The sequence below is a fragment of the Haplochromis burtoni genome, unplaced genomic scaffold (assembly GCF_018398535.1).
Source record: "Haplochromis burtoni strain Fernald_Lab_line unplaced genomic scaffold, NCSU_Asbu1 Contig_444, whole genome shotgun sequence".
In the NCBI taxonomy this organism is placed as follows: Eukaryota; Metazoa; Chordata; class Actinopteri; order Cichliformes; family Cichlidae; genus Haplochromis; species Haplochromis burtoni.
Window position 1 is genome coordinate 148,037 of NW_024582805.1, and position 12,039 is coordinate 160,075.

Below are 12,039 nucleotides of genomic sequence, written 5' to 3' on the forward strand. Positions count from 1 at the left end.
AGATGAGCGGGAAAATAAGCCCATGGCTTTCATGTCACGACACGTCAGCAGCCGAGGACGTCTTTCCAAGAAAACTGCAGTTTTTGTGGAACAGCAGGTGTGTATTACAGTTCCAGTTTCCCCCTCTGGGGACAAAAACACCTCCTTACACGTCCAACGCTCGCTGACTTCCATGGCCAGCTTCCAGCTTTCTAAGAGCTGAGCACAGACCTGACGGGGCTGAGCAGCTGAAGCCGTCTGCTGCGAGGATGCAACCTCAGCCGTGCTTCCACATCTGCAGAAGCTCGGCGGATTCTCTGCTACACTTCCTGTTGCGTTTGCTGCATGTCTGCCGAGTAACACCCAGACTAAAAGCATCTGGCATTGTGCTCTGAACGGTGTCATGCAGTCCGGCTGCAGTACTTACAGTACACGGTGAGGTTGAAAGGGGTGGTGGTAGATTTCGTTGTCAGCGAGTTAGATGCTGTGCAGTAGATCGGACCCACCAGGTCCGTCCTCAGAACATTTTTGATGGTCAGCACGCTGGACGAGTTCGTCTGCGATACAAACCCGAGGACAGAAGACAAACAATGAGGATGACTCAGGTAGAAGTGAAACACCGACCCAAAGTTTCACATCAAACAACGCAGAAACAGTCAGGGTTGAACTGACCTTTATCTCTGTGATGCGCGTGCCGTCGACCACGATGGGCGCGCTGCCGTTGATCCATTTGAAGCTGAGCGAGGAGCCTATAGCGCTGCAGGTAAGAATCACAGTGCTGTTGTATTCAATGGCATCAGGGACGTTGGACTTGATGTCCACGTTGGAGACGGGCTCTGCAGGGAGGAACCAACACAGCAGCAGAGGACAGCATGAGCACAAACGTTCTTTCTGATTTTTTAAGGATTTTTCTCCTCGCAGCTTCCAAGAATGAATTGTTATTTTACATTTTGTCCTACCATCACTTTCTCTGAATACTCCACACCATTTTGTCTGGCAGAAATGAGTTAAACACACCCAGCTGCATCGTTTCCCCTTTGAATGAGGGCCTTATGGACGGTTAGCTTGACTGTGCAGAAGCAGATTAAGCACTGCTGGATTGTTGGTTTAAGGCCAACGTTTGCATCACCTCCTCGTTTGTAGATGATGACTAACCAAGTAAGCATCACCATAAAAGCTGAGCAGAGTTAAAGCAGCCTCTGTGTGCGAGTTAGAGCAGGTTGGGGATCTCAGCGAGGTCTACTAGCACTGCCTGCTGCCTTTGGCTCTCAGTGAGGGGAGGCCGACTCAGAGGACAAACATAAAACATTACTTCCTTTTCTAATTGGTTGTGAAGGACACAGGTTTGATTGGGTCGAGCCTGCTCAGGCCTTGCACTAGTTTGGGACTGTGTCAGGGTGTGTGAAGGCGAATATTTCCACAGATTAAAATTAATCAGCATCTTTATTTGTGAAATCCTACTACAAATGAGCAGCCAGCGGCGCAGGCCGGCTTCTCTTCATACAATTGTGCTCTGAAATCGTGATGAAGACGAAAGAGAAACAGAAGCAACCGGCTCGACTCGTTTGCAGTAATCCTGGAGCTACTGTTCACTGGTGATTAAGCAACAGTGGGTGTGTGGGAACGCAAAGGAGTGGAAACCAGTCGGCCTTCAGGAGCTTCACACCATCGCTACTTTGAGATTACTGTTCTAGGATAGCTTGGCTGACAACAGATAAGCTGACTGATCCACAGGAACATTAAAGATCCACTCTGGTGCAAAGAGAGTCAGTGGGTGTGGATATTTGAATTTGTGTAATTACTCCAGAAACTGCTTTACTGGTTTTATCAGGCAACAAAACCAGCACATGATATAGATCCATAATAACTAGAGTATTATTGGTCACCAGAGGTACAGGAGACAGAGAGACATGAGGGCACAGCTAACATGAAGGAAGCTGTTTGTGTTTCTCTGATTTCACTGGTGATTCTACACATGCAGCTTTTATGTCCCAGTAACAGAAATCAAGTTAGTCTTCTCTAACGTGACCTCCAAAATAAGAGCCTGTAGGCATGCTGGCAGGCTGAGTGGCAGGATGTTCCTGTTGGAGGTTTGTCATAGTTACAGCCAGCTCACATCACCTAATGATGCTGCTGCTTTACAATCTAGCTCACAGATCAGTATGAAGCCAAGCTCTCTAAGCCAGCCCACAGCTGCTGCTGCACCTGCAAGCTGCTTTGTAACCCACCTCCAAAGCAGCAGCTTTTCACCTGTGACCATAACGAGGACTCAGAAAAGAGCTCCAGCCACGAGGAGAACATTAAGCATCCAGCACATCCATATTCACACTGTCTGTGCACCACACACTCTGCTTATTATCACAGACACAATCCAGCAGCTGCAAAGCAACACCAGCAGCGTTTTGGGTTTCATGCAGCTGCTGAAGGACACATCTGGTTTATAATGTTAGGTCAGAACATCAGAGCTGACACACACACACACACACACACACACACACACACACACACACACGTGTGTATTTATATCCTTGTGGGACATCTACCTGACATAATGCTCTCCCCAGCCCCTGACCCTAACCCAGCCTAAACTGTAACCCTGACACTCAAATCACACTTTGGCCCCACAAAGCTGAGTACACACGGCCACACTGACTGGAAGGTGCAGTGTCACGAGCCACGCCCTCACACACTGCTGGTTATTTGAAATGAACGAGTTGCGGAGCCGCTAGCGCACCGGCGCAAAGATTTTTCCTCCTCCAACAGGTGGCCCTCGAAGGTCTGGATAAACTGTTCGGCTTCTAAACATCGCATAACTCGCTCTCTAAGACTGCAGGGATAAGCAGGCGTGGCTCACGGCTAAATTCCATTTTAAAAAGTGGGCATTGTACGGGCAGCTGTCCCGTGGGTACGTTATAAGCCCCAAACTAGACACTTTCAGTATTTATTAATCGCCCTGTGATCAGCTCGGCTCTGCCGCAGTCTCACACGACGCTTCCATTTATCTGAAGCCCCGCCTCTGCAGGTAACAGCACAGGTATGGCACACATTACTACTCACCGACCACCAGAAGTTTAGTCTCTCCAAATAGAGCTCTGGTTGTTATCACATTGACGTTATAGTCCCCACTGTCCCCAGGCGTCAGGGCGGAAAGGGTCAAGGAGCCGTCGGTAGAGTTAAGTGAAGCTCTCCCCGTGTAAGCGTCTTCCACGATCACAGTTCCACCAATAAATGTAGCCACACCATTTGGGCCATTGAAAGTCCAGGTTATGACGCTGGGCGGGTAACTAATCAGAGGTTTCAGGGTGACATTTCCCCCCACAAGTGCAGACACGGGACCTGCGGGCAGAATGCCCTGCCCCACACAGCATCCTGCAAGGAACACATTAGACAATAATAATAATAATAATAATAATAATAATAATAATAATAAGTAAAAACTACGAAAAGCTCATGAAGCAGCGGAGCGCTCGGAGCTTCATCCTCTCACCGAGCAGCGGCAGCAGGAGCAGGAGCGACTTCAGGGAGAGCGGATCCATCCGGACGGTTCAAGTGTTCCCAGCAGAGAGAGACACGGAGGAGACGCGGCAGTACCTGCTGCTGTTAGAGGGATACACCCAAAGGTGAACGCGCACACGCAGACTCCCTCTTTATATGCAGCCCGCCCTGCGTCACTCTTCCTGTTTCTTAAAGAGTTTAGATTTAAACCCTCCCACCTCCACGCTCAGGTGCCCCCCCCACACACACCTACCTTACCTCTGAGACCACTGAGCGCGGTCTTCTGCTCGTCCCCCGGCCCCCTGTGCTCACGGTGTGTCTTTACTCTGGGGGTTCTTGTGTTTGTTTCTGGTGTTTTTGGACACTGAGTGATTCCTAATAAAGTGGATATAACTCGTGACTTTACTGTTAGAGTCGTTTCCTGGAAATCAAACAGTATCTGCGGATGTTATGAAATGAACGTTGGATGAATGCATCATGTGTAACGCATCAAAGGCATGTCAGACACTTATGAGTTAGCCCATCTCTAACCATAACTGTGGTTGAATAGACGCACAAAGAAAGTGGACCTGCAGTTCAGTGAGGCGATGCTTCCACCCAGTGGAGAGACACTCAACGTGGAGCTATCAGCTGCAATGATCACACTAACACCTGCAAATATTTAGATATATAATCTGAATGCTAATTTACTGATTAGATTGTTCTAGGAGAGGCCCAACTCTGAGTACAGTCTGTATCAAAAGTACTGACAGGAAACTGCGTGCTTTTGCAGAGAAAATAGGAGCTGCAGCCAGAACGTGAAACTAAGCAGGGTGTTTGATCGAATCTTAAAGTGTGTGTGACGTCGAGAGGAAGCATATAAATAACTAGGCTTCCTTTTTGTGCTTATGTGTTCGTGTGTTCAGGTCTCCGTTCCTGGGAATGTAAATAAAAGATAATTTTTTGAGCTTTGACCACTTTGAGTCGTGTCTTTCTTGGCCGTTCAAGAATACAAAGAACTGGATTTAATAGCTATCAGCTGCAATGATCGCACTAACACCTGCATGAAACTTTGTGGAAGTGAACAGGAAGCAGGCAGAATTCATTACACAGAAGTGTGTCGGCATTACGTCAGGGCCGAGTCCAACACAGTTTACCTTTACAATGCATTGAAGTGTTTTCTATGACCTTATTCAAAAGGGTAAACTTGTATATATCCTAAGGTGACCATATTTTGATTTCCAAAAATAAGGACACTTAGCTCAGTCATGAAGAACTTGCTTAAAGAAACATATTTAACATATTTAAATGACACCTCTGTGCGGTTAATGAATTATGAAATAAAATATGTCATATAGGTTTTACAAGTCAACAAGCGCAAAACAAAATATCCTCTGGAATTAAATAGTGATACAGAAATAATGGCTCATCTGCATAAGAAAAATTACCAGTACTGGGTCGGTATGAGGGCTGGACTGGGACAAACAATTGACCCGGGCATTTTGACTAGAGACCGGCCCAGCAGGTATTACAGGAGAAGCCATAAAGCCTTTGAATGAAAACGAACGCTGCTGTGACAGTGATGTACACTCTTGTTGGTTTATGTATGATTTCTATACATTTTACATCATATGACCACTTTGGTTGTAAGATTCAGATAATAATTTAATAAAAGCGAGATATTGTTAATTCCCTACCTGCCCCCTGGCAACACTTTGCTAGACCCGCCCCTGCACAGTTACCAGCTGTCAGCTACTTAGAAAAGGATCCTGGTGTTATTTGTCTCTCAGAAACAGTTCATAACTTCAACTCATTCATGTCACCTAAAAGGTAAACCTGTTTCTCCATCACAGCTCTGATGATTCAGTAAGGACATCTCCTGGTTTCATCTTCATGTTTCCCTCTCACCACATATCCAAACCGACATCATAACACCATCAGTAACATCAAAGCACCACCCAGCTGTATAGAAACTCCGTCATGCTAGCTAGTAGCAGTACGAGTTATTGTAACTGACTGTAAAAAGTCAGCACAACGAAAATAAACTCCACCTAAACTTGGTTCATATCTGACCCAGATAGACTGCAGGTCATAACTTCTTACCTGAAGTTCAGTTCACCTGACACTCGGACCGGCGGCCGCCTCGGGTCTCTGCTCCTCCTGCCTCCCCTTTCCCTCATCCACCTGCTGGCCTCTGTGGAAGCCCGCCATAGCCACCACCAAACAACTGAGTTATTTTTACACATCGACCAGCATCTGGCCAATCCACCACCTCTCATTGTTTATACCGTTACAAAAACAACAACAACAGCAACAACAAAACCATCGGTCTGTAAAGCTATGGTGGTACGAGGGAAATTTCTTTTGCAGTTCGTCTGATAAGATGCACTTGTGCTTTGGGATCTTTTAAACATCATTAGGCGCGTTGTCAGTCCCGCCTGTGAGCGCAGAACAAGCACTCACAAAGCAGCAGTTCGGGGATGATGTCTCACACGTGGGCCCTCTGTCGGAATACAGGAAAGCCCAGACATTTTTATCAGTCCCCCCGGACGCCCGGATAGAACGTGAAAAGTGGACATGTCCGGGGGTAAGAGGACGGTTGGTCACCCTAATATATCCCATATTCAGAACACATAATGTGAAATGTGGTTTGTTGCCCAGGGCAACACCGTGGCATAGTTGTGCAGACAAGGAAAGAGCGTATCCAAAGCTTTACTGAGGAACGGAGAAACAGCCTCTTCCCAATTAAAAAAGACAAAACACTCTCTGCTACGTTCTCTGTCCGTCTTTGGGGTGGAACAAATCTAAGCCATGAAAAATTAAAGCAGCTCTGGAGGAAAAAGCAGTTCAGCCTGATACGGGCAAGGTGCATCGTGTGGGTATGAAGGCCTCTAGGCCTTTCTTATCACAGCTGTGCAGTGAGATACAGAGCATCTCTTGCTCAGTGCAAACATGTGGGAGAAGAAACAGTATTTGTGCTGTGGTTTCAGCAGGCATTAACACACACACAGGAACACCGGAGAAAAACATACAGAACAAAATGCAGCAGTATATGGACACAACAACGTTTTACAGTGAGGGACGTTGTTCTGTTCACAGCTTGCCTCTGCACATCTTTACTTCTGACAAACCGCCTCTAAGATCCTCTTTGAACTTCCGGTCATGTGACTGACCTGCTGCCAGTGGACCAGATTAGCTGAGAGCTGTTTCTCTTCAGAACCACCGAGTACTTTTCCTCAGACACATGCTGCTGCCATCAAATCCAAAGTGAGCGCATATTAAGGCTGTTAACATAAACAAAGCAAACATTCAAACATTACATGTTTTCTGTGCTCTGTGAATAAAATGTGTCTTCATGAGAAATCATGGCTTCTGTTTCTGTTTTGGAACAAAATGTAAAACACAGTGTTTCCTTTTTCTAATCTTTGACAGTCAGCAGTCATCTGCTGCTAAAACCATCCATCCATTTGCTTATCCTTTTCAGGGTCGCGGGGGGCGCTGGAGCCTATCCCAGCTGTCATAGGGCGAGAGGCGGGGTACACCCTGGACAGGTCGCCAGTCTGTCGCAGGGCCAACACACAGGGACAGACAACCATTCACACTCACATTCACTCGCACATTCACACCTAGTGACAATTTGGATTATCCAATTAACCTATCCCCACAAGCTGCATGTCTTTGGACGGTGGGAGGAAGCCGGAGTACCCGGAGGGAACCCACGCAAACACGGGGAGAACATGCAAACTCCACACAGAAAGACCCCGGCCTGATGGTGGAATTGAACTCAGGACCTTCTTGCTGTGCGGCAACAGTGCTAACCACCGTGCCACCGTGCTGCCGTGCTGCTAAAACCATCAGACTTTATGTAGTCTGGTAACAGAGTGAAAAATAACTGCTGCTGTGACGCTGTCACTTCCTGTGCCAATGAACCACAGCTATCTGACCACATCTATATGCAGCACACACCACCTCATGGTTACCAGCAACACAGAGATCGAGACCCTTCTCACTCAGTCTTCACTAAACCGTTAAACTGACTGTGTGAATGGAAGGATGGGTGTTTTTGGCTGAGGGCCCTTCATTGTAAGAACCAGCACGATCTACACCACTATGATCTATATTCATATCTCGTTTCTTTTCACCACTGAGGAACAAACTGTGGTCTCTTCCACAGCATGTCTTTATCCTGTCTTCCTTCTCTCACCCCAACCGGTCGCAGCAGATGGCCCCGCCCCTCCCTGAGCCTGGTTCTGCCGGAGGTTTCTTCCTGTTAAAAGGGAGTTTTTCCTTCCCACTGTCGCCAAAGTGCTTGCTCATAGGGGGTCATATGATTGTTGGGTTTTTCTCTGTATCTATGAAGCGCCTTGAGGCGACTTTTGTTGTGATTTGGCGCTATATAAATAAAATTGAATTGAATTGAATTATTAACAGATTTGTTCTAGGAAAGTGACACTAGCTTCACAGTAGTGAATTGTCATCCAGAGGCCAGAGCAGACAGACGACGAGGGAACCTGCAAAACATGTGACTCTGAGCTTTTCTCTGGTCCCCTCCCCAATCAGACCAGGAGTGACATGTTTAGCCGCATGTTCTCCTTAAATTGCTGGCTGTCTGAGTGGTGTCCCAGAAACGATGTGGGCTTCATAGATAATTGGCAAACCTTCTGGAGGAAACCTGGTCTTGTTAGGAGAGACGGCATCCATCCCACTTTGATGGAGCAGCTCTCATTTCTAGAAATATGGACAATTCTTCAACGCACATATTAAACAAATATGTAAGACTGCGTTCTTCCATTTGTGCAACATCTCTAAAGTTAGAAATATCCTGTCTCAGAGTGACGCTGAAAAACTAGTTCATGCATTTATTACTTCCAGGCTGGACGACTGTAATTCATTATTATCAGGAAGTCCTAAAAACTCCGCCCTGCGACAGACTGGCGACCTGTCCAGGGTGTACCCCGCCTCTCGCCCTATGACAGCTGGGATAGGCTCCAGCGCCCCCCACGACCCTGAAAAGGATAAGCAAATGGATGGATGGTTTTAGCAGCAGATGACTGCTGACTGTCAAAGATTAGAAAAAGGAAACACTGTGTTTTACATTTTGTTCCAAAACAGAAACAGAAGCCATGATTTCTCATGAAGACACATTTTATTCACAGAGCACAGAAAACATGTAATGTTTGAATGTTTGCTTTGTTTATGTTAACAGCCTTAATATGCGCTCACTTTGGATTTGATGGCAGCAGCATGTGTCTGAGGAAAAGTACTCGGTGGTTCTGAAGAGAAACAGCTCTCAGCTAATCTGGTCCACTGGCAGCAGGTCAGTCACATGACCGGAAGTTCAAAGAGGATCTTAGAGGCGGTTTGTCAGAAGTAAAGATGTGCAGAGGCAAGCTGTGAACAGAACAACGTCCCTCACTATAAAACGTTGTTGTGTCCATATACTGCTGCATTTTGTTCTGTATGTTTTTCTCCGGTGTTCCTGTGTGTGTGTTAATGCCTGCTGAAACCACAGCACAAATACTGTTTCTTCTCCCACATGTTTGCACTGAGCAAGAGATGCTCTGTATCTCACTGCACAGCTGTGATAAGAAAGGCCTAGAGGCCTTCATACCCACACGATGCACCTTGCCCGTATCAGGCTGAACTGCTTTTTCCTCCAGAGCTGCTTTAATTTTTCATGGCTTAGATTTGTTCCACCCCAAAGACGGACAGAGAACGTAGCAGAGAGTGTTTTGTCTTTTTTAATTGGGAAGAGGCTGTTTCTCCGTTCCTCAGTAAAGCTTTGGATACGCTCTTTCCTTGTCTGCACAACTATGCCACAGTGTTGCCCTGGGCAACAAACCACATTTCACATTATGTGTTCTGAATATGGGATATATTAGGGTGACCAACCGTCCTCTTACCCCCGGACATGTCCACTTTTCACGTTCTATCCGGGCGTCCGGGGGGACTGATAAAAATGTCTGGGCTTTCCTGTATTCCGACAGAGGGCCCACGTGTGAGACATCATCCCCGAACTGCTGCTTTGTGAGTGCTTGTTCTGCGCTCACAGGCGGGACTGACAACGCGCCTAATGATGTTTAAAAGATCCCAAAGCACAAGTGCATCTTATCAGACGAACTGCAAAAGAAATTTCCCTCGTACCAACCATAGCTTTACAGACCGATGGTTTTGTTGTTGCTGTTGTTGTTGTTTTTGTAACGGTATAAACAATGAGAGGTGGTGGATTGGTCAGATGCTGGTCGATGTGTAAAAATAACTCCGTTGTTTGGTGGTGGCTGTGGCAGAGCTTCCACAGAGGCCAGCAGGTGGATGAGGGAAGGGGAGGCAGGAGGAGCAGAGACCCGAGGCGGCCGCCGGTCCGAGTGTCAGGTGAACTGAACTTCAGGTAAGAAGTTATGACCTGCAGTCTACTCTGGGTCAGATATGAACCAAGTTATGAGTTTATTTTCGTTGTGCTGACTTTTTACAGTCAGTTACAATAACTCGTACTGCTACTAGCTAGCATGACGGAGTTTCTATATCAGCTGGGATGGTTTTGAGTTCCACTGATGTAAGTGTGTATGATGTCAGTTTGGATTATGCTGGTGAGAGGGAAACATGAAGATGAAACCAGGAGATGTCCTTACTGAATCATCAGAGCTCAGTGATGGAGAAACAGGTTTACCTTTTAGGTGACATGAATGAGTGTGAAGTTATGAACTGTTTCTGAGAGACAAATAACACCAGGATCCTTTTCTAAGTAGCTGACAGCTGGTAACTGTGCAGGGGCGGGTCTAGCAAAGTGTTGCCAGGGGGCAGGTAGGGAATTAACAATATCTCGCTTTTATTAAATTATTATCTGAATCTTACAACCAAAGTGGTCATATGATGTAAAATGTATAGAAATCATACATAAACCAACAAGAGTGTACATCACTGTCACAGCAGCGTTCGTTTTCATTCAAAGGCTTTATGGCTTCTCCTGTAATACCTGCTGGGCCGGTCTCTAGTCAAAATGCCCGGGTCAATTGTTTGTCCCAGTCCAGCCCTCATACCGACCCAGTACTGGTAATTTTTCTTATGCAGATGAGCCATTATTTCTGTATCACTATTTAATTCCAGAGGATATTTTGTTTTGCGCTTGTTGACTTGTAAAACCTATATGACATATTTTATTTCATAATTCATTAACCGCACAGAGGTGTCATTTAAATATGTTAAATATGTTTCTTTAAGCAAGTTCTTCATGACTGAGCTAAGTGTCCTTATTTTTGGAAATCAAAATATGGTCACCTTAGGATATATACAAGTTTACCCTTTTGAATAAGGTCATAGAAAACACTTCAATGCATTGTAAAGGTAAACTGTGTTGGACTCGGCCCTGACGTAATGCCGACACACTTCTGTGTAATGAATTCTGCCTGCTTCCTGTTCACTTCCACAAAGTTTCATGCAGGTGTTAGTGCGATCATTGCAGCTGATAGCTATTAAATCCAGTTCTTTGTATTCTTGAACGGCCAAGAAAGACACGACTCAAAGTGGTCAAAGCTCAAAAAATTATCTTTTATTTACATTCCCAGGAACGGAGACCTGAACACACGAACACATAAGCACAAAAAGGAAGCCTAGTTATTTATATGCTTCCTCTCGACGTCACACACACTTTAAGATTCGATCAAACACCCTGCTTAGTTTCACGTTCTGGCTGCAGCTCCTATTTTCTCTGCAAAAGCACGCAGTTTCCTGTCAGTACTTTTGATACAGACTGTACTCAGAGTTGGGCCTCTCCTAGAACAATCTAATCAGTAAATTAGCATTCAGATTATATATCTAAATATTTGCAGGTGTTAGTGTGATCATTGCAGCTGATAGCTCCACGTTGAGTGTCTCTCCACTGGGTGGAAGCATCGCCTCACTGAACTGCAGGTCCACTTTCTTTGTGCGTCTATTCAACCACAGTTATGGTTAGAGATGGGCTAACTCATAAGTGTCTGACATGCCTTTGATGCGTTACACATGATGCATTCATCCAACGTTCATTTCATAACATCCGCAGATACTGTTTGATTTCCAGGAAACGACTCTAACAGTAAAGTCACGAGTTATATCCACTTTATTAGGAATCACTCAGTGTCCAAAAACACCAGAAACAAACACAAGAACCCCCAGAGTAAAGACACACCGTGAGCACAGGGGGCCGGGGGACGAGCAGAAGACCGCGCTCAGTGGTCTCAGAGGTAAGGTAGGTGTGTGTGGGGGGGGCACCTGAGCGTGGAGGTGGGAGGGTTTAAATCTAAACTCTTTAAGAAACAGGAAGAGTGACGCAGGGCGGGCTGCATATAAAGAGGGAGTCTGCGTGTGCGCGTTCACCTTTGGGTGTATCCCTCTAACAGCAGCAGGTACTGCCGCGTCTCCTCCGTGTCTCTCTCTGCTGGGAACACTTGAACCGTCCGGATGGATCCGCTCTCCCTGAAGTCGCTCCTGCTCCTGCTGCCGCTGCTCGGTGAGAGGATGAAGCTCCGAGCGCTCCGCTGCTTCATGAGCTTTTCGTAGTTTTTACTTATTATTATTATTATTATTATTATTATTATTATTATTATTATT

General features: G+C 46.1%; 2 protein-coding genes across 2 annotated transcripts in view; one reads left to right on the forward strand and one right to left on the reverse strand.

The window, feature by feature from the left end:
• Positions 1-406: 406 nt before the first annotated feature.
• Positions 407-3,619, reverse strand: LOC121812140 (carcinoembryonic antigen-related cell adhesion molecule 8-like; the record flags this gene model as incomplete). The annotated part of the gene is given in 4 exon segments (XM_042213461.1): positions 407-536; positions 652-815; positions 3,037-3,348; positions 3,467-3,619. Coding segments are annotated over 4 exon segments (655 nt in total), but the record flags the coding sequence as incomplete, so codon positions are not given.
• Positions 3,620-11,787: 8,168 nt separating this feature from the next.
• LOC102301429 (carcinoembryonic antigen-related cell adhesion molecule 5) overlaps positions 11,788-12,039 on the forward strand; it is a gene marked incomplete in the record, with an annotated part of 19,520 nt that continues 19,268 nt past the window's right edge. Inside the window, 1 exon segment of the mRNA XM_042213456.1 lies at positions 11,788-11,938. Coding sequence (XP_042069390.1) covers positions 11,890-11,938 — 49 coding nt within the window.